Genomic DNA, 19,202 nt, shown 5'->3' with positions numbered 1-19,202 from the left:
GCTACTCCACTTCTGATCCAGCTTCCTGCTAATGCATGCGTACCCTGGGCAAGTGGCAGCTGAAGTACTTTGGTTCTTGCTACCCATGTGGGAGACCAACGTGGAGTTCTGGACTACTGACTTCAGCCTCGCCCAGCCCTGACACAGGGGTGTTTTGGAGTCAACCAGTAGATGGAAGATCAGTCTCTGACCCTCTGTCCTTGCCCTTCAAATAAAAATGATAATAAAAAAAAAAAAAACCCTAAAAAATCAGTCCTGGAGCCAGTGTTGTGGTGCAGTGGCTTAAGCTGCCATCTGCAAGGTCAACATCAGACATGGGCTAATAGTTCGAATACTGGATGAACCACTTCTGATCCAGCCCCCTGCTAAGGTGCCTGGGAAAGCAATGGGAGATGGCCCAAGTCCTTGAGCCCCTACACCTACATGGGAGATCCGGATGCAGTTCTAGGCTTCAGCTTGTCCCAGCCCTAGCAGTTGCGGCCATTTGCAAAGTGATCTAGAGGATGCAATACTGCTCTTTCTATTCCTCTAACTAAAATAAATAAACCAATCTTAAAAAAAAAAAAAAAATTCAGTTCTGGGGCCCAATGCCATGCGTAGGTTAAGCCTCCTGTATGGGTGTCAGTTCAGGTCCCGGCTGCTCCACTTCCGATCCAGCTCCCTGCTGATGGCATGGGAAAGCAGCGCAAAGTGGCCCAAGTGCTTGGGCTCCTGCACCTGCATGGGAGACCATGAAGAAGCTCCTGACCAGATCATCCCAGCTCTGGCTATTGCAGCCATTTGGGGAGTGAACCAGCAGATGAAGACCTCTCTCTGTCTCTCCCTCAGTCTGTAACTCTGCCTCTCAAATAAATTATCTTAAAAAAAAAAATTCAGTTCTAAGTAACTACTTATATATTATTATAAATATTAGAAATTATACAATATATACAATATTATATAATATTATACAATATTAGAAATGAATACTCAATGATCAAAAAACAAACGAAAAATACATTCTCTCCAAAGAAACACTGACCACTTCTAAGTCACAAAATGAAAAGGAACAAAACCAGTAGTATCAATATACCAGAAAAGCAGGTAGTTTTGTCTTATTGCTAAATAATCCCATTTTGGACCATTCTAACTCCTCTTTCTGATTCCCTCTGAAGGAGAATGTACCCATTGAAATGGCACATACCTCTCCTGCTGCACTTCTCACCCTCCCCAACATCATGTGTGTCTACCACTGCACTGCTGGATGCAGGGAAAGAGTCTAATCTTGCCACCAAGCATTGCTCCTGACACATCAGGTACAGAAGCTTATCAAATAATGGTAAATAAGCATATCCACTTTTTCTTTTTTTTTTTTTAAGATTTACTGATTTATTTGAAAGGCAGAGTTATATAGAGGGAAAGATCTTCCATTCACTGGTTCACTACCCAGATGGCCGCAATGGCTGGAGCTGTGCCAATCTGAACAGTCAGGAGCTTCATCTGGGTCTCCCACGCAGGTGCAGGGCCCCAGGGACTTGGGCCATCTTCTACTGCTTTCCTAGGCCATAGCAGAGAGCTGGATCAGAAGTGGAGTATCTGGGTCTTGAACTGGCGCCCATATGGGATACTAGCACTGCAGGCAGCAACTTTACCCACTACTCCACACTGCCGTCCCCAGCACATATGCTTTTAATAGAAAACAAATGAAAATACTGCATAAACTCTAACCACAATTTAATCAAAAAGCAAATGGTGTGATGTGCCCTGGATAGCAACAGAAGATAGCCTAAGTGCCTGGGCATCTGCCACTCAGGTTGGAGAGATAGAAGAAGCTCCTGGCTCCTGCTTGGCCCAGCCCTGGCTGTTACAGTCATTTGGAGGGGGAACCAGTGGGTTAAAGATCTAACTCTACCTTTCAAATACATAACTAAATAAATCTTTAAAAAAAAAAAAAAAAAGGGCAATGCAGATGAGCATCTCTGCTACAACCTGACCTAAATATTCTGAAAAATTTCACAATATGTAAAAAAGTTACATGCTCAAAATAGTAACTTTTGCAAAAATTAAGATTAGAAGCCAATTATTCAAAATCAATTTGACTTTGTAACATAAGCACCTATGACAACAGCAATCTTAAAAGTACCAGTAGGGGCTGGCACTGTGCCACAGCAGGAAAAGCTTTTGCCTGCAGTGCCAGCATCTCGTATGGGTGCCAGTTCGAGTCCTGGCTGCTCTACTTCTGATCCAGCTCTCTGCTTTAGCCTGGGAAAGCAGTGGAAGATGGCCCAAGTCCTTAGGCCCCTGCACCCGAGTGGGAGATCCAAAAGAAGCTCCTGGGCTTTGGATCTACCCAGCTCCAGCCACTTTGGTCATTTAGGGAGTGAACCAGTGGATGGAAGACCTCTCTCCCTTCCCTGCCTCTGTGTAACTATGCCTTTCAAATACATAAATAAATCTTTAAAAAAAAATCAGCAGTAAAAATGTGCATACAATTCTTCATAAGCACTAAATAAATATAAGACTACTTAAAAACACAACAGCTTGATGGAAGTATGCATATGGAACAACTCAGAGAGCTAAGTTAATGAAAACAAGGTTAAAACACCACCAAGACAACAATCCAAAAAGTGTTCCAAGTCTGAACGCAAGGCTACAGCGAGCCAGGTGGGATAGACAGCCACAGCACTACCCAAGAGGCTTGCTATTTTAAGTTGTGCTGTGTGTCTGTGTCCAGCTGCTTACTTGCTAGAGCAAAATATTTATAAAACAATTGATGTGGGACTGGCTTGTGGCATAGTGGGTAAAGATGCCTGCAGTGCCGGCATCCCATATGGGCACCAGTTCCAGTCTTGGCTGCTCCACTTCCGATCCAGCTCTCTGCTATGGCCTGGGAAAGCAGAATATGGCCCAAGTCCTTGGGCCCCTGCATCTGCGTGGGAGACAAGGAAGAAGCTCCTGGCTTCTGACTTCGGATTGGTGTAGCTCTGGCCATTGTGGCCATCTGGGGAGTGAACCAGTACATGGAACAACTCACTCGCTCGCTCTCTCTCTCTCTCTGCCTCTGTTACTCTTTCAAGTAAACAAATAAAATCTTTAAAAAAAAATTTCGATGTGTCATCCACACTCCACTGACAACATTCTCCTATCCATATAAGTGAACTAATCTGCACGCCAGATATATGTGTAATAGAATACACTGTACTTCCCCTTATATGGGGCCCCTCATAGCCTCTAAGACATGTGAGGGTAATTCAAACAGCTTGTAGAAAATGGACATGTAAGATAATGTTTATTTTGGTACAAGAAAAATTGGAAATTTAGGCAGTTTTTCTAATATACCATAAGTATCTTTTTACATATGTATTTCAATTTCTTCTTGAAGACCCCTTGTATGCATGCATTTCATCTCTCTGCACCAAAATAGCCTTTTTATTCTACCTTCCACAAAGTTTTTGAAATACCCTATTAGCAGTCAACAATACTTTTGATGTAAAATAAATTTGACAGGAGAGCCTAAGAATGTGCAGAATGAATGATGTAACCAGAAAGAAGTGATTCTTTTGGTAACTGTGTGATTTTTAAAAGGTTTCAAGGTCAAATTACTTCAAGCATTGCTCATCGCAAATGTAATAAAAGAGACTTCATGACAATGGAGCAGGTAGAGGCTATGATTTGGAGAACATGGAGAAAAGATGTAACACCAGCGCAGCCTGTCTGAAATCAGCACACACACAGAACAATTATGGGAATGAGGTCATCTCCGGAATGTGTCATTAGCAAACTTGAAAAGCAGGCCAAAACACTGAAGCAAGCTGATTTTTTTTTGACAAAACTGATAAACACTGTTACGTTATGAGGTCATTAAATAAATACCACATAAGCTTTACAAAGTATTTTGAATTATCAAGGGAAAAAAGATACTACAAAATATAAACTAAAAATTGTCAAGCAATTAACTTAGTGCAGGGAAGAAATGTGGATATATTCAGGCATGGGCATAAGTGATCCAAAGTCAAGTGTCAACCCTAGTTAAATCCCACTCTAAATGAGCTCATCATTCAGGATGATGACATACTTCAAAGCATCCAGGAAGGACGGGAAAATGCCAACCAATTAACTGAGCCCTAACCTGTCCACTGCACAGAGAAGGATAAGGTTTCCAACCTCCTTTTCTCAAATTATGCAGGGTACACTTACAGAATATTCATTAACAAAGCTTTTTCAAAAAAAGATACAAAATCCAAAGTAGAGAATGAAACTGGAATGCAGAGTACTCACCTTACGAAGAATATTTAGGCGATACTTCAACTTTAAATTTTCTTCTCGCAAGTGCTCCAAATTTGGGGAAGTTTCTAAACAGACCCGGTTTTTCAACTGGTCAATTTCAGCATTCAGAGACTTGATTTCTTTTTCCTATAAAAGAAAGGCACTTTGCTCAGAATGATCAGTGGCTTCCATTCTAAGATGAACTGCACCATAAACTTGTTCGTTTCCTGTGAGCAAGACACGAGGGAGGTGACAGAAATGACCGATTTCCACCTGGAAAAGCACTGGCTTTGTTCTCCCGGCTGATACTAACATACTAATATTAACATATTCTTGTTCCTGGGGAGGAACAGGAATGCTTAGCAGACAGAATCTTCAGAAAGTTCATGGAAAACCTGCATTTTTAAAAAACTTTTTTATTTGAAAGGCAGGAGAGAAAGCGCTTCCACACGCTAGTTCACTCACCAAAATGTCCCCAAGAATCAGGGTGCCAGGTCTAAGCCAGGGGCTCCAATGTGATCATTGACCGGATGGGAGGACCCAAGTACTTAAGACACCACCCTGCAACCTGCAGGTGGCATCAGCAGGAAGCCAGAGGCAGTAAGGGCTCTTACTCCAGGAGATCCCACATGGGCTGCAGGGGTCCCAATCAGCACCTCGAGTCCAGGGCCACACATGGGCCCCCACGCTTGCATTTCCTACAATTTCCAGGGCCTTAGGTCCTAGACCAATTTTGCACTTATACACATAAACTGCAAGACATCAATTCAGAAAGCAAGCAAGCTAGGGAGAGTTCTCATTTGAAATTTGAGAGTTAGTTACCTTCCAGAAGACAACTATAACTACAGAATGTATTTTCTTAAAAAAAAAAAAAAAAAAAAAAAAGTGTTATAGAAGAAACGTGCATTACGTTCCAGAGGCTGAACTAACCAGTCTTCAGAAATTACCTAAATAATTTCTAAGTCACAACTCAGTGCTAAGAAACATATGGCTTCCAACGCTCAATGACTTCCCGATTCACCTGACCAAATGCACTCTGCGGCTGCCGACTTCGCAGCACGAGCGAGTTCTCGCAAGGGGAGAGGCTGCGGTAAATTGCTTTCTTACAGCCTTCCTCCCCTGGGCCTAACGGGCAGTCCCACTGCCACCTGTGTGAACGCCAACCGTGCCCCCCACACCCCCACCCCCCGCAGAGGTGAAGGCAGGACGCACCGGGTGGTGCCGAAACGCCCCTAGGCTTATCGGCAACCTCCCCGCGCCGTAGCAGAGAAATTCTGAGAGGGACACACGGGTCCCAGGTGTTCGTACTTTAACCAGGTGGCCCAAGCCCCTGCATTCACTGAAGGAGCGCGTGGGCGGGGAAGCGGCAGTCTGGAGACTCGCACGGACCCGGACGGCGTCCAGCCCACCGCAGACCCCCGGGACGCCTGGGACAGCCCAGGCGCCTCCGCTTCCCACACAGTCACAGCCACACCGGCCTCGGAATAAACGCTTCTTCCTCTGCCACCTCTGCCCCAGCGCAGCAGGGAAATCGGTCCCTCCGAGGGCGTGTGCGCCCGAGGCAACGCACTCCTGGGTCTCTGGACCTCGCCCCCGGCGTCGGACACCAGGGTGATCCCAGCCTGGCCGCCGCCCCGCCCGTCGCTAATCCTACTGCAGCCAGGCCCCGCTCCCTCCCCTTCAAGTTCCTCCCTGGGGTCCCACAGGATCTCACCTGCTGCAGCAGCCGCGCGGCGCACAGAGCCACAAGTCCTTCCATCCTCTCTTCTGCGCCCCACACGCCAAGTGGCCGGAAGCGGAAATGACCAGCCTTGTCCGGAAGCGGAAACCCCCTCTAGCCTCTCGGTTTCGGTCGTTTTGGGAACCGCCACCGCTGCTGCCCCCTGGCGGGACGCGGGCGACACTACGAGGATGCCTGTGCTGGGAGCTGGGCTGCAGCCCTCCGACCATCTGGGCAAGGGGAGAGAACTAACTGTTTAGGCGGACCAGAGCTGTCCTATGCTAGGACTGATATGGACAGAGGCACTTAACTAGAACCTCCCTCAGAGGCCTCAGCTTACTCCTCTGTGAAATGGGGACAGATGAACAAATCATTCCCTGGGTCAATAAGCATTTATTGCACAAATATGCCAGAGTATGCCAGACTGGCAGATACAGATTCAGTCACAGAGGCCACCTTTTAGAGTGGAAAGAGCAGACACAAAAACAAGTGTTTTAATTGACGGGAGACTAATGGGATAGAGTGACTTGCTTGGGATAAGATCTGAGTAGGTGACATTTACAAACCTTTAATGTACTTTTTATTCTCCCAGTTTTACTACACTCTGACAAAACTCGTATATATTAATTAGGTACATGATGTTTTGATACATGTCGATTGTGAAATGATTACTACAATCAAACTAATTAACGCACAATTTTGTGTTTTATGTGAGCGTGCACGGATGGGTGTGTGTAAGATGCTAAAGATCTCATCTCTTGGCTCCACGTTCTGGCATAATAGGTTAAGCAGCTGCCTGGGACACTGGCATAGCCTATCAGAGTGTAGGTTCAAGTCCTGGTTGTTCTACTTCCTATCCAGTTTCCTACTTAAGGCCGCTGGGAAAGCAGCAGATGGCTGGCCCACGTGCTTGAGCCCCTGCCACTGACGTGGAAGACCTGGATGGAGTTCCTTCCTCCAAGCTCCTGGCTTTGGTCTGGCCTAGGCCCAGGAGTTGTAGCAATTTGGGCAGTGAACCAGCAGATGAAAGATGTCTCTGTCTTCCTCTATCTCTCTGTCACACTGCCTTTCAAACAAATCTTTTAAAAAAAAAAAATAACAAGTATCTCTTAACCAGTTTCAAGTACACAGTATTATTTGTGGTCACCATCCTATATATTAGCTCTCCAGAATGCATGCGACCTTTCCAATGGAGAGTTGGCACCCTCTGACCTACTCAGTTCTCTGTCCCCACCTCCATGACATGGCAACCATGATTCTACCCTCAGCTTCTATGAGCTCTTAGATTGCACACGTGAGTGAGTTCATGTGGTAACTCTATTGCTGTATTCTGTCCACTTCACTCAGCATAATGTCCCAGGTTTATCCAGGTAGCAGCATAGGACAGCATTTCCTTTTTAAAGACTAAGTAATATAAATACATAAAGAGCATGTGTGTGTGTGTGTATGTTAAACTCTTAAACAGATACCCTGCGATATACATCTTATAGGGATAGGGCACCTAGCTCCATAGCTGTGGTACTTAGAGATTTTTTGCATGCATGCCTCATAAAAGAATTTCTAAAATTCATATCCCAGTGTAGCTGTTTGAGTTAATACCCAAAATCTCATCACAACTTTAAAAATGTTATTTTACTTATTTGAAGGGTAGAGAGAAAGAAAGCCAGAGGGGGAAGAGACAAAAACAGATCTCCCAGATGACTGGCCCCAAATAGCTGGAGGCGGGCCAAGCTGAAGCTAGGAGCCCGGAACTCAACCCAGGTCTCCCATATGGGTGCAGGAGCCCGAGTTGGGCCATCTCTGCTGTCTCCAAGGATCTGCATTAACAGGAAGCTGGACTCCAACCCAGGTACTCTGATAGAGGATTTGGTGATGTTCCAAGCAGGGTTTTAACTGCTATGTGAGACACCTGCCCCAATATATATTTTTGTTAATTTGAAAGGCACAGCGATCCCACCTGCCGGTTTATTCCCCAAAAGCCAACAACATGCCAGGCCAGGGGCCAAAGCCAGGAGCCAGGAACTCACACGAGTCTCCCACCTGAGCCACCACTGCTGCCTCACGTGCTGCACATTAGCTTGAAGCTGACATCAGCAGCAGAATCGGGACTTGATCTCAGGAACCCAAGATGCAGACGTACCAAGCAGCCTCTTAAAAATAGTGGCTTTTTTTTTTTAACTTTCTTTATTATTTGAAAGGCAGACTTACAGATGAAGAGATAGACAGATCTTCCACCTGCTGGTTCATTCCAAGACAGCAACAACAGAGTCTAGAACATTTTTATTTATTTATTTATTTAATTAATTTATTTTATTTGAAAGATTTACAAAGAGGCAGAGGCAGGGAGTGGGGAGAGGATTCTTCCACCCGCTGGTTCACTCCCCAAATGGCCGCAATGGCTGGAACTGCGCCGATCTGAAGCCAGGAGTCAGGAGCTTCCTCTGGGTCTCCCACACGGGTGCAGGGGCCCAAGGACTTGGGCCATCTTATACTGCTTTCCCAGGCCACAGCAGAGAGCTGCATCAGAAGTGGAGCAGCCAGAATACGAATAGGCATCCATATGGGATGCCAGCACTGTATGCATCAGCTTTACCCACTACACCACAGCACTGGCCCTGTGGAGTCTTATCTGGGTCTCTCAGGTGGGTGCAGGGGTCCAAGCACTTGGATCATCTTCCACTGCTTTCCCAGTCACCTTTGCAGGAAGCTGGATCAGAAGCAGAGCAGCTGGGACTCGAACCAGCGCTCCGATGTGGGATGCTGGTGTCCCAGGCTGTGGCTTCACATGCTGTGCCACACACCGGCCCCAAGGGCAGCAATTTAACTACTGTACCTAATGTCTGCCCCAAGAACTGGCTTCCTAACTGAAAGGACAGGGGATGTCCTAGGTAGAGCGGATAACAAGCAAATGGCCTGCAGCAAGAACTGTATTTATTTGCAAACAAAAAGGAAGGAGACGGACATTAGCCGAGGTGGACAGATTGACATGTACCAGTCTCACGTGCTGCCAATGGTATCTCGGTCAGTGTTTCATCCCTCTAATGGAATGACTGACAAAGGCTACTTATGAGGCAAACAGGTTTATTTTGGAGGTTCATCATCCAAGATCGGGTGGCACCCCTCATTTAGTATGTGGTGACGGTGCTCTCACCGGCAGAATCCCCAGCTGGCAGAGCACCACGTCGTGAGAGGGAGCGCGTGGGTGTTTGTGCCTCCCCTCACAAAGGCACCACAATTTGATCACAGTCCCCACTCTAACAAGTTTTCCCCCTTCCCTCACTTCCTAAAGGCTGCACCCAGAGACACCATGATCGGATTAGGCTTCAGCCTTCTTCATGCCATTAACGTAAGACTTGGGGGACCAAGCACTCAACACTTGTGCCTTTGGGGCACAGCCATGCTGAGTTCCAAGGCACAGCAGGATCCACGCCTTGTTTGGAGAAACCCTGCACTGAGTCTGGTTATCACCACTGCCTGTCAAGAGGGCAGAGCACCACTGCAAAGTGCTGGCTCCCATTCCCACTGTGACCCAGCAGGACTGGAATTAGCACTTGGTCTTCGCTTCATTCACTCACCGACTGACTTGGAGGTTCTGCCATCTGTTAGGCACCGCTCTCTGCCTGGGGCTAAAATACCAAGCAAGATATGCATGGCGCCTGCCCTGTGTCTCCAACATTCTAATAAGCAGAGATAAAACCAACAGTCAAATGCATAAATGCAAGTGGAGAAACCTGCTACAATGCCAAGCAAACATCCTTGTTATTTCTGATGAGACTCAAGTAGAGTCATGAGGGACTCGATGGCTGCTTGTAAACCCATGATTATATTTGCCACATCAGAGATTCTACTCCTTACTATATTATAGCATTCTAGAATATAAAATCCCATTCATCAGTACCACATCTGTTGTACCTACTGTGATGATCCCAGTGGTCTCTGTGTCACTTACGGAAGGGAACATCACCTTGTGCAAAATCCTGGGGCTGGAAGTAGCTGCAACCTTGACTTTTAGGTTCCAGAGTCACATTTGCTTCCACTGTTCTCCAAGCAACAGAGACAGCAAGCATGCTGAGAATAACTGAGAGGGACTGTACAGTTGCACACGAAGCTGATAGTGTAGCTACAGATACATCAGATATGTGTGAAAGGGTATGTGGCTAAAAAGAGAAATTACACAGTTTGTAAAAGCAAGTGGTTGGCTACACCATACACATCCTTCAGGTGATTTATGATAGCTCGGTTTAGTGGAATATTACACAGTTGTTAAAAAGCATGGGGTGGCTTATAGATGCATCACGGAGGAAAGACAAGACACGGAATAATATCATTATTATATAGTTTTAGATAGAAACAGAAGATTAAATTTGCATTGCCCCTCTGGAAGGATGTGGCAGTAACTGGCAGTAGAGGTGGTTTTCAGGGAGGGACCTGGAAGGGTGGGGAAAGACCTATGACAAGGACTTGTCACTGCTGTGAAGCATCTTGGAGAGCACACGCTGGGGTTCCCCATACTACCACTGACCAACTGCATGTTGGGCAAGTCATCTTCTGGTTGTTTTTTCAAGTTACCTGAAAGGCGCACGCGTGTACACACACACACACACACACACACACACACACACATACACACACGAGACAGAGCAGAGAGAAGAGGCTGCCATCCTCTGGCCCACTTGTCAAATGCCTGCCATGGGAGGGAGGCTGGGAACTCGCTCCACTCTTCCAAGTGGCTGACAGGAGTCCAGGGAGCAGGGTCCTCACCACTGCCTCCCAAGATCTGCATTAGCAGGGAGTCAGCAGCGAGAGCTGGGAATCGAACCCAGGCACTCTTAACTGGCATCTTGACCACTGGACTAAATATGCCCCATGGGCAAGCGACTTAACCCTCCTGGACCAGTTTTCTCAACTGTGAAACAAAGATTATTATGAGTATCTACCTCTTAGGGTCATTATGAGGACAAAGGAATTAAAAATAAGTAAACTTGAGAGCACTGCCTAGGACACACTGGGTGTAAAGATTTGCTTCTGTGGCTCTTGATTACCTTTGGATTTCTGCAGTGATAGCTGTTAAAATAACTGGTCTAGCAGCAGTGATTTGAGTCCTGGCTGCTCCGCTTCCAATCCAGCTTCCTGCTAATGTGCTTGGGGAGGCAGTGGAAGATGGTGCACATACCTGGGCCCTGCCATCCATACAGGAGACTAGGATGAAGTTCCGAGCTCCAGGCTTTGGCTTGGACTAACTCCAGCCACTGAAGTCATTTGGAGATTGAATTAGTGGATGGAAAGTCTTTTTTTAAAAAAATAAAACCTAGATGTTATAAGAACACAGAGGTTAAAAAGGAAAAGGATGGACTTCAGGGTAAAATAGGTGCCTTTTTCTTCAAAGAACCGACACATTCTGTGTGTGTGTGTGTGTGTGTGTGTGTGTATTCATTCCCAATCACTCTGCTTCTTTATGCTTTCGGGCCACGTGCGTGTTTTGGGAGTGGGGTGCATAGCGTCAAGCTGGATCAGAGAGGGTCTGAATCTGGACACCCAACAAGAACAGTCTATAGGACTCCTGGTCCTCCCAGAACCTTCCAGACTCCCTGGTAAGGAATGACAAAGGAGTAGAGGATACGCACACCCTTGGGGAAGACTTTTCATTACATTCATTTGACTCATTCCCCAACATTTATGAAGAAGCCAGTCTGCAACAGTCTTACAGACACTAAGGGGCCTGCTTTAAGAGCTCAACACTCCACAGGGGAGAGACAGTGGGGGAGGACGTGACACTGTACTGCAAAGATAGTGCTCTCCACCAACACATCAGGTCAGAGTCGGACGGAACTGCACGGGGACAATGCTGGGTAGGGAGCCCAGGGTGGGTTAGGACTCTTGGAGGGACAAGGCTTGCACTGAAATCTGATGGTGGAGCAAGCGACAGAGTGGGCATGGGCAGGCAGCATGAAGACCCAGGCAGCAGAATGTCCCAGCACAAGGACCTTGAACTGCAAAGCCTTGGTGGCTGGAAGCCACCAGTGGAGGGTCAGTGTGGCTGGAGCCCAGTTAGCCAGGGGTCAGGTGACTGCAAGAATCTCGGTGGTTAGAATTTCTGCAAGGCAGGAAGGACAGATGCCAATCGCACAATAAGGCAAAAAGGAAATTGTTGGCTTCCTTCATGGTGGGGCAGTGGGACCCAGCAGGGTTCATGAGCCTTGTCTTAGGCTACTATCCTCGGGCCCTGCCTTTCTCCCTCTCCTCCTGCAGAGAGGGGCTGCACAGGCTTCCACCCCTTCATTTTCAAAACTTAGGGCCCCCTGTGACATGGTAGTGCCACCCAAAACACTCACTGGGACTGAAAGAGAAGAGAGGTTGGAGTCGGACACAGAATCTCCTCCTAGCCCCAGCCACTGACCATCTGTGTGACTTGAGCAGGCCATTTCACGTTTCTGGGCCTCTTTCCTGAAGATTCCAGAGAAGACCATGCGTGATTCCACGTGGACATTTCTTGACTTGTTCTTTGATGTCTTTCCAGGCATGCACATGCCCGTGTAGGCAGTTGCTTATGGGAAATTCAAACACCACGGCTGGAAGAGGCTCTCCCGGCTTCCACTGCTGGTCTGGCTCTTCACAGACATGCTTAGTGCACCAGCAGGAGACACTCCACGTAGCCTCTTTTGTACCCAAGGAGGGCGTGCGGAACTCTGCTTCATAGAAGCGGAACCGTGGGGGTGTGAGGGGGCAGCTCCTCGGAGGGAGAGCTGCACACGGAGCCACGTGCAACTGGGAGAAGAAATTCTGTCACGTGACCTTCAATGTGTTAGTAGAGCATTCTTGGCTTGGCTCAGCGAACAGAATACAAATAGTGAGGATGTTGCAGACTGTGGGTATCCCTGAATTTAGGCCACAACACCCCCAGGACACTCTCATTCTTGCCTCTCTTCTTGCACCTGTTTCTCTTTGTAGGCTGGACTCATTATGCTGACTGGTGTCTTTCCAAAGCTGAAACCACAGTGGTAGATGTGGGAGAACAGAGTCTCATCTTCAGATGAACAATGCCAGGGCAAGCTCTGTCTGGCCCAGCCAGACCCCCTTGCCATGCTTGATCCAATTATGGTAACCACAGGAATACACTACTCTGTCTGGCTTGGGTCGTCTTCCTCATCATGGTGTCTGGTGACCTTTCCACAAGGGCAGATGAGGTCACAGGGTCAGCAAAGACAGTAGCTTCATTAGGACTCTGAGCTGGGTAGCATCAGGGGCCTCAGGCACAGCACCTGGTACAACCCGTATGCTGCCAGATGCACCCTGATCAAGCTGGGGATGACATGGATGGATACTCACTTGATGAAACTGCAAAGTCAGCTCTCAGCGTGTGGGTGGAATTCCACAAGGGGAGAGAAAGCACAGAGAGAGCATTCCCAGTCGCAGCTGGGAGCTGGGATTCCCAATGAGCTGAGCTGTCATTTTAATGTAGTGAACAAACCGGAGTGGAGAAAAATGCTTCCAGGACGGAGGATGGGTGGGAAAGAGAGGCTGGGCCAAGGGAGGCTCACACATCAGTGGGAGGGACAAAGAATGAGAAGATTCTTTTCAAAAGGCCACTTTATTGAAGGAGATCAAACTGAATGGAGTTTGCCATAGCCCTCCCCTCACTCCCATCAGTGGCATCACTGGGCATCAGAGACCGGAGTGGCCTGTCGCCAGCATGCACCTGGCTGCTCGGCCAGCCCCGTGCTGCCTGCTCCAAGTCAGGTGGCCACATAAAAACACATCACAGCTCCTGAAGATTGGGGTGGGGCACCTCTGAATCCCCCCCAACAGTGTCTGTGCATTTTTTTCGTATCATACAAAATACATTGACTAGGAAAGGTTAGCTGTGCTGCGACATCCACGGGACGTCCTTTGAGGATGACCGTCCCCTAGATGCTATCTTACTGCAGTAGATTTTCTAAAAGATGGAGCTGTACAAAAAAGAAAAAGAAAAAACTAAACAATTTTATTAAGAAGAGCAGCGACGTAACACTGCTTTAGTTCATTTAAATTTTCTTTCTCAAAAATACATTCCTAAATATACAAACTATACAATCTTGTCATTTTAATGCTGGTTTTTTTTGTGTGTGTTTTTCCTTTTTAATAATAATAGTAGAACCCAAACTAAAAAAGAATCCATTGGTTTTCAAACCAGTGAGAGTGCTGGAGGACTTGTGACTCAGTACCTTCATATAACACCACATAAATAATCTCAGCCACAGTCAATGCTCACAGCGTGGTCAGCGGAACAAATGCCGGTCTGGCGACTAGACATCATCTGCAGACAGGGGAGGGATGTGCATCCGGGGCCGCGTGAAAAATGCCATCTTCTCCCTGAAAATGAGGCCATTCTTTAGCAGCAGGCTTTTTTATTTTTTTTAAATAAGATTTTTTTATTTATTTAAAGGCAGAGTTGATTGACAGAGAGACAGAGAGGAGGAGGTCTTCCATCTACTGGTTCATTCCCCAAATGGCTGCAACAGCTGGGCTGGGCCAGGTCAAAAAGAGAGTAAGTGAGCCAGAGACAGAGAGGGAAGCAGGCCGAGAAAGAAAACTCCCAACCACTGATTCACTTCTCAGATGCCTGCAACAGCTGGCACTGGGCCAGGCCAAAGCCAGGAGCCAGCAACTCCATCTGGGTCTCCCACACAGGTGGCAGGTACCCGAGTACTTGAGCCATCACCTGCTACTTCTCAGGGTGCATATTAGCAAGAAGCTGGAATTGGGAGTGGAGCCTGGACTTGAACCCAGGCCCTGCAAATGGGACACAGCTGTTCCAAGTGGCATCTTAACTGCAGTGCCAAATTCTCAACCCTGGGCAAGACAATTCTTCATTGTGAGGGCTTGTCTTGTACACGTAGCAACATTCCTGGCCTGTACCCATGAGATGTCAGCAGCACCCCTGGCTTTTGGTTGTGATCCTCAATAAGGTATGGACACTGCCAGTTGTCCTCTGGTGGCGACAAACTCCTGCCTGGTTGAGAACCACTGCTTTAGGGGGCCCATGAGAGTGACTAGCCACCATCAGTTCAAAGCAAGGGCCACTGAGAGTTTACAAGGGCCCTTTGGCCATTGCCAGTGTTTGTTTTCGGTTTTTAATTTGTTAAAAAAAATTAAGAGGTGTCCAAAAACACGGTCCCACAAGTTGCAGCTTCGTATGTGTTTGCATTCCACCAAAGACTCTGCTTTTAGCACAGACACAAACGTGCAGGCAGACGTCTGGGTGCAAGGCCCCCTGTGGATGGGAGGCCCAGGCCAAACAGCATGTGGGGACCTCCTACGATACACCCGGCTCCAGAGCCACTAGAAAGCACCTCCCTGAGGTCCTGCAGGCAGCAGGCGAGCCTGGGAGGCCTGGCGAGCATCTGTCACCCCGGCTTATTTGTCATTCAGCTAGTCCTCTGCAATTACCGGTGACGGGAACGCTACGAGGAAAAGGCCAGAGCAGGTGGCTCATTCATTAAACAGGAGGACCTAACAAATGAGCTCGAGCTGCGTGGGGACTGAAAAAGACAGGCGAGGGAAGCGCACGGCAGGGCTCAGGGACCGCGAGGGACGGCTTGGCAGAGGATGAGCATCTGTTACAGAGACAGCTGGGAGGAAGTGCGGGGGAGCAGCGAGACGGTGGATGCTGGCTGGGAAAGCGAAAGGCACGCTGGCCCCAGCCACAGCCACGGCCACGGCTTACCTGAAAGACTGCACTTCCGGGGGCTCCTTGCAGCTCTGGCCTCGAAGCCTGTGCACATCCTTGGCGGCCGCCCTCATCATCTTGTCTGTCTGCAGCTCGCCCTTGTGGTCGCCTCGGTCCACCTGCAGGGCAGAGCAAGCAAAGAAATGGGTCAGTCAAGGGGAAGCTGCTGTCCCAAGTGATGACAGCAAGGAGTAAAAGGCAGCCTCTTCCTGCTCCATGGTGGGATCTGCTGTATTCAATGGTGGTAAGAGGGGGGAAGTGTTCGTGTCATCTGTGGAAGTGGCCTGATTTGGAGGGCCAGGGAATTAAGTACCTCTGTGGATCTCTTGGGAGAGGGAAGGCGAGGGATGCCAGGTGCATTGTGTGCCGCTGCCAGGCCACCTAGGAAGGCAGACTTTTCTAATTCCTTCTGCTATACAGACCGAGCTTCAAACATGAACCTCGTGCGGTTCAGAAATTTTGTGCAACATTTCTTTGGGGGCCAGTGTCATGGAGTAGTGGGTTAAGCTTCTCACTGCGACACTGGCATCCCATATCAGAGCACCAGTTTGAGTCCGAGCTGCTCTGCTTCTCAGCCAGCTTCCTGCTAATGCACCTGGGAAAGCAGTGGTGGATGGCTCAAGTAGTTGGGCCTCTTGCCATGCATGTAGGAGACCCGGATGGAGCTCTTGGCTCCTGGCTTCAGCCTGGCCCAGCCCCAGCTTTTGCAGCCATTTGGAGAGTGAACCAGTGGATGGAAGCTCTCTCTCTCTGTTTCTCTCTCTGTCATTCTGCCTTTCAAATAAAAAAAATAAATCGAAAAAAAACCCACAAAAGACAAAAAGAAATTTATCTAACAATAAGCAACTAAGAAGCAGTAGTGACCCACTTCCAAACCATGCCATTGTTCTTAAGAGCTTTAGGTACAATGTTATACCCCCAGCCCCACAAAACCTATGCAAGTCCAGAACAAAACACGGAGAGCCTGAACTGTTTTTCTTTTTAATACTTGAAGGTCAAATTTTCTTAGCTTATATTTTTTTAAGGCAGGGCATAAAGGCACTTGTTTTGTTACTCTTATTGCCTTTACTATCAGGATCAAAGATAAACATAACAGCCAACTAAAACCGGGTTACTGTAGGCTTGGGATATATTCACTTTCTTCTCCTCCTTTAACCTTTCTAATGCTTATTTTCCCTTAGTGCTCTTACTCCCACCTGGCTTTTAAGTACACAGGGTATTAGTAATAAATTAGAAAGGAAGAAATACTTCCAGAACCTATGAACTGTGGGAGTCAGCTGGCAACTCTGAGAGCTTCTACACCAAGGCCTATGACGTCCACCACCATGTTCCTGGCCTAAGATGTCACAGCCTGCAGTGGGAACCGGATTTCAGCAGAGCTGAGCAGTCCTGGCTGCAGCCATGGTGGCAGGTGTTATGTATTATAAATGAGTCTAAGATGGTCCTTATATATTGATCCTATGTTGTTTATTTTCTCATGTCAATCTGGGACCTGCTAGCTCAAAGGCCTGCTGGTGCCAAATTCAAATTTTGACCCACTGAGTTGTTTTAACTAAAGCTAAAACAAGCAGCTTTTTTTTTTTTTTTTAAGCCATTTATAACGTACCTGCTTTGCATACCCTGCATTCAACACATGCTAGCTCTGGGCAAGATAAATGCTAAGGAGATAAGAGGTCCCCAAGCTGCTGCTGCTGCTGCTGCACTTGGAATTCTCTGGCCCAGTGACTGCGCATCCCACTGCCCAGCAACATCACCTAAACAGTTAAGTCCCTCTCTGACGCCCCTCTGTCCTGGGAGTTCTCTGGCATTCCCCCTGCTGGCGGACGGGCCCCCAGAGCCTTTGGAGGGTCTCATGCCATAGGAGACTTCCTGTGCTTGCCAACTGTCAGCACAGACCAAGCAAAATGCCTGGTGCACCACTGCTATGCTGTGGTTCTACCTTTTTCTCTGATCAACCCTGGAATCCATCATAGTCACTGCTGCGGGCTGGAGATGCCCGCAGGTGCCAACTCTAGGGGATCCTTGCCAGGACCAAGCCCTGGTGTGATCGGCTCCTCTCTCTCTTGGTGATGACTGCTCTGTGGGACAGCACAGGCAGGCGCTGGGCCAGTGTGGAGAGTGTGGAGGCCTCCGCACACAGGCTGTGCCCAATATGAGTGTGTGGAAACACCCCAAGAGTAAATGAGAGAATCACAAGGGTTTGCACACATGGGTGTCACTGCTGGAAGGGAGCCTTGGAGCTCAAGGTTTAATAAAGCTGGTGTGGGCATTGGGCCAAGAGGTTAAGACACCGGAGTCCCACATCCGAGTGCCTGGGTCTCATACCACACTGGCAACTGGCTCCCGCTTCCTGCGAATGCAGACCAGGGGAGGCAGCAGTGATGATCAAGTACTTGGGTCCTTTCCACCCACGTGCAAGACCTGGATTGAGTTCCTAGCTCCAGGAGCCACTGTGGGCATCTGGGGGAGTGAACTAGTCAATGGGAGCTTTCCCTCTCCCTCTCTCTCTGTCTCTGATTGTGTAACTGCCTCTCAAAATGAATGAATAAAAATCTAAAAAAATAAAATCAGTTAATCAGCAGGCAGAGGGATTCCCAGATGCCTTTGCTGATGCAAAGAAGGGGCCCGCAGGACACCATCGGTAGAGACGTAGGGGAAACCACATTTGCAAGCGCTGGCCTCTCTCCCTCATGGCCACTGCCTGGCCCTGGGGCAGAGCATGACCGCTCCCTTGTCACTGGGACAGCTGCCACTCACCCGCTTCTCCAGCATCCTCAACAGCAGGCGGAAGCGCTCGTCCTCCCGCAACCCCGGCGGCAGCTCCTTCTCCCCGTGGCTCTTGGCTTGTTCAAGCTGCTCCTTGAGCTCCTTCAGCAACGAGATCTCCTGAGTCAGCTGGCTGTGCCAGGTCCTCGTGGCCTGCAGGTCTAGCTCGAGGTCCAGCGAGGTGCGGATCATGCGCTCGGTGCGCAGGGATTTGACAGATGAAGGCTGTGGGGGGATGGGGGTTGGGATGACCTTGACTGTTACTACATACAGGGCCCCAGCCAGTGAGACCACACGACCCCTCCTCCGAGTCTCAGGCTCCCTGCCTTGTTTATCTGCAGACTTCCACTGCTGCAAAAATGCAGTGTGCCTGTTCCCCAGGCTTGGCTTGACCTCTCCCATTTACACAGCTCACGCATACGGCACACTTACTACGTTCCTGGCATGGTGCTAAGTGCTTGATTTCCACGACCTCCTTTCATTTGCACAGCAACCCTACGGGAGTCGCAGCTGCTATCAAGTGCACAGCCAAGGCTCGCAGAGTTGAAAGCACAGAGTATAAGTGGGAAAGCTTCAAGTCCACCTTGGCAGGGCTGCGATCTCGTGCCTCTCAGCGCCCTCAGCTGACAGACACCTGCCACCATCCCGCTCTGAAGCTGATTCCTCAAGGCGAGTCAGCCCGGCCCTTGAGAGCAGAGGTCACATCTTCTTGACCTCGCGTCCCTCTCAGGGACATTCATGGCTTCTGCTTGGGAAGCACTCATT

The 19,202-nt window shown here is 48.4% G+C and overlaps 2 protein-coding genes across 6 annotated transcripts in view; both read right to left on the bottom strand.

Moving 5' to 3' along the window:
• The window catches only part of RARS1 (arginyl-tRNA synthetase 1), a 35,409-nt gene extending 29,302 nt beyond the window's left edge, over positions 1-6,107 (bottom strand). Inside the window, exons 1-2 of one of the 2 annotated variants that reach the window (XM_002710367.5) lie at positions 5,960-6,107; positions 4,258-4,392 (exon numbers count right to left, since the gene is read on the bottom strand). In XM_002710367.5, coding sequence (XP_002710413.1) covers positions 4,258-4,392; positions 5,960-6,004 — 180 coding nt within the window. In that variant the 5' untranslated portion in view covers positions 6,005-6,107. Of the gene's footprint in view, positions 1-4,257; positions 4,393-5,959 lie in introns of those variants that run through there. The other variant, XM_070075806.1, reaches the window with a different exon arrangement.
• Positions 6,108-13,534: 7,427 nt separating this feature from the next.
• WWC1 (WW and C2 domain containing 1) overlaps positions 13,535-19,202 on the bottom strand; it is a 176,518-nt gene continuing 170,850 nt past the window's right edge. For all 4 annotated transcript variants that reach the window (XM_070075804.1, XM_070075805.1, XM_008255374.4 and 1 more), the window contains 3 exons: positions 18,429-18,662; positions 15,669-15,790; positions 13,535-14,314 (listed from right to left, as the gene is read on the bottom strand). In XM_070075804.1, the coding sequence (XP_069931905.1) occupies positions 14,248-14,314; positions 15,669-15,790; positions 18,429-18,662 (423 nt within the window). In that variant the 3' untranslated portion in view covers positions 13,535-14,247. The remainder of the gene's footprint in view (positions 14,315-15,668; positions 15,791-18,428; positions 18,663-19,202) is intronic.

The sequence above is a fragment of the Oryctolagus cuniculus genome, chromosome 6 (genome assembly GCF_964237555.1).
Source record: "Oryctolagus cuniculus chromosome 6, mOryCun1.1, whole genome shotgun sequence".
Lineage (NCBI taxonomy): Eukaryota > Metazoa > Chordata > Mammalia > Lagomorpha > Leporidae > Oryctolagus > Oryctolagus cuniculus.
The sequence above is the reverse complement of the archived record's forward strand: the minus strand, read 5'-3'. Positions and strand labels throughout refer to the sequence as shown.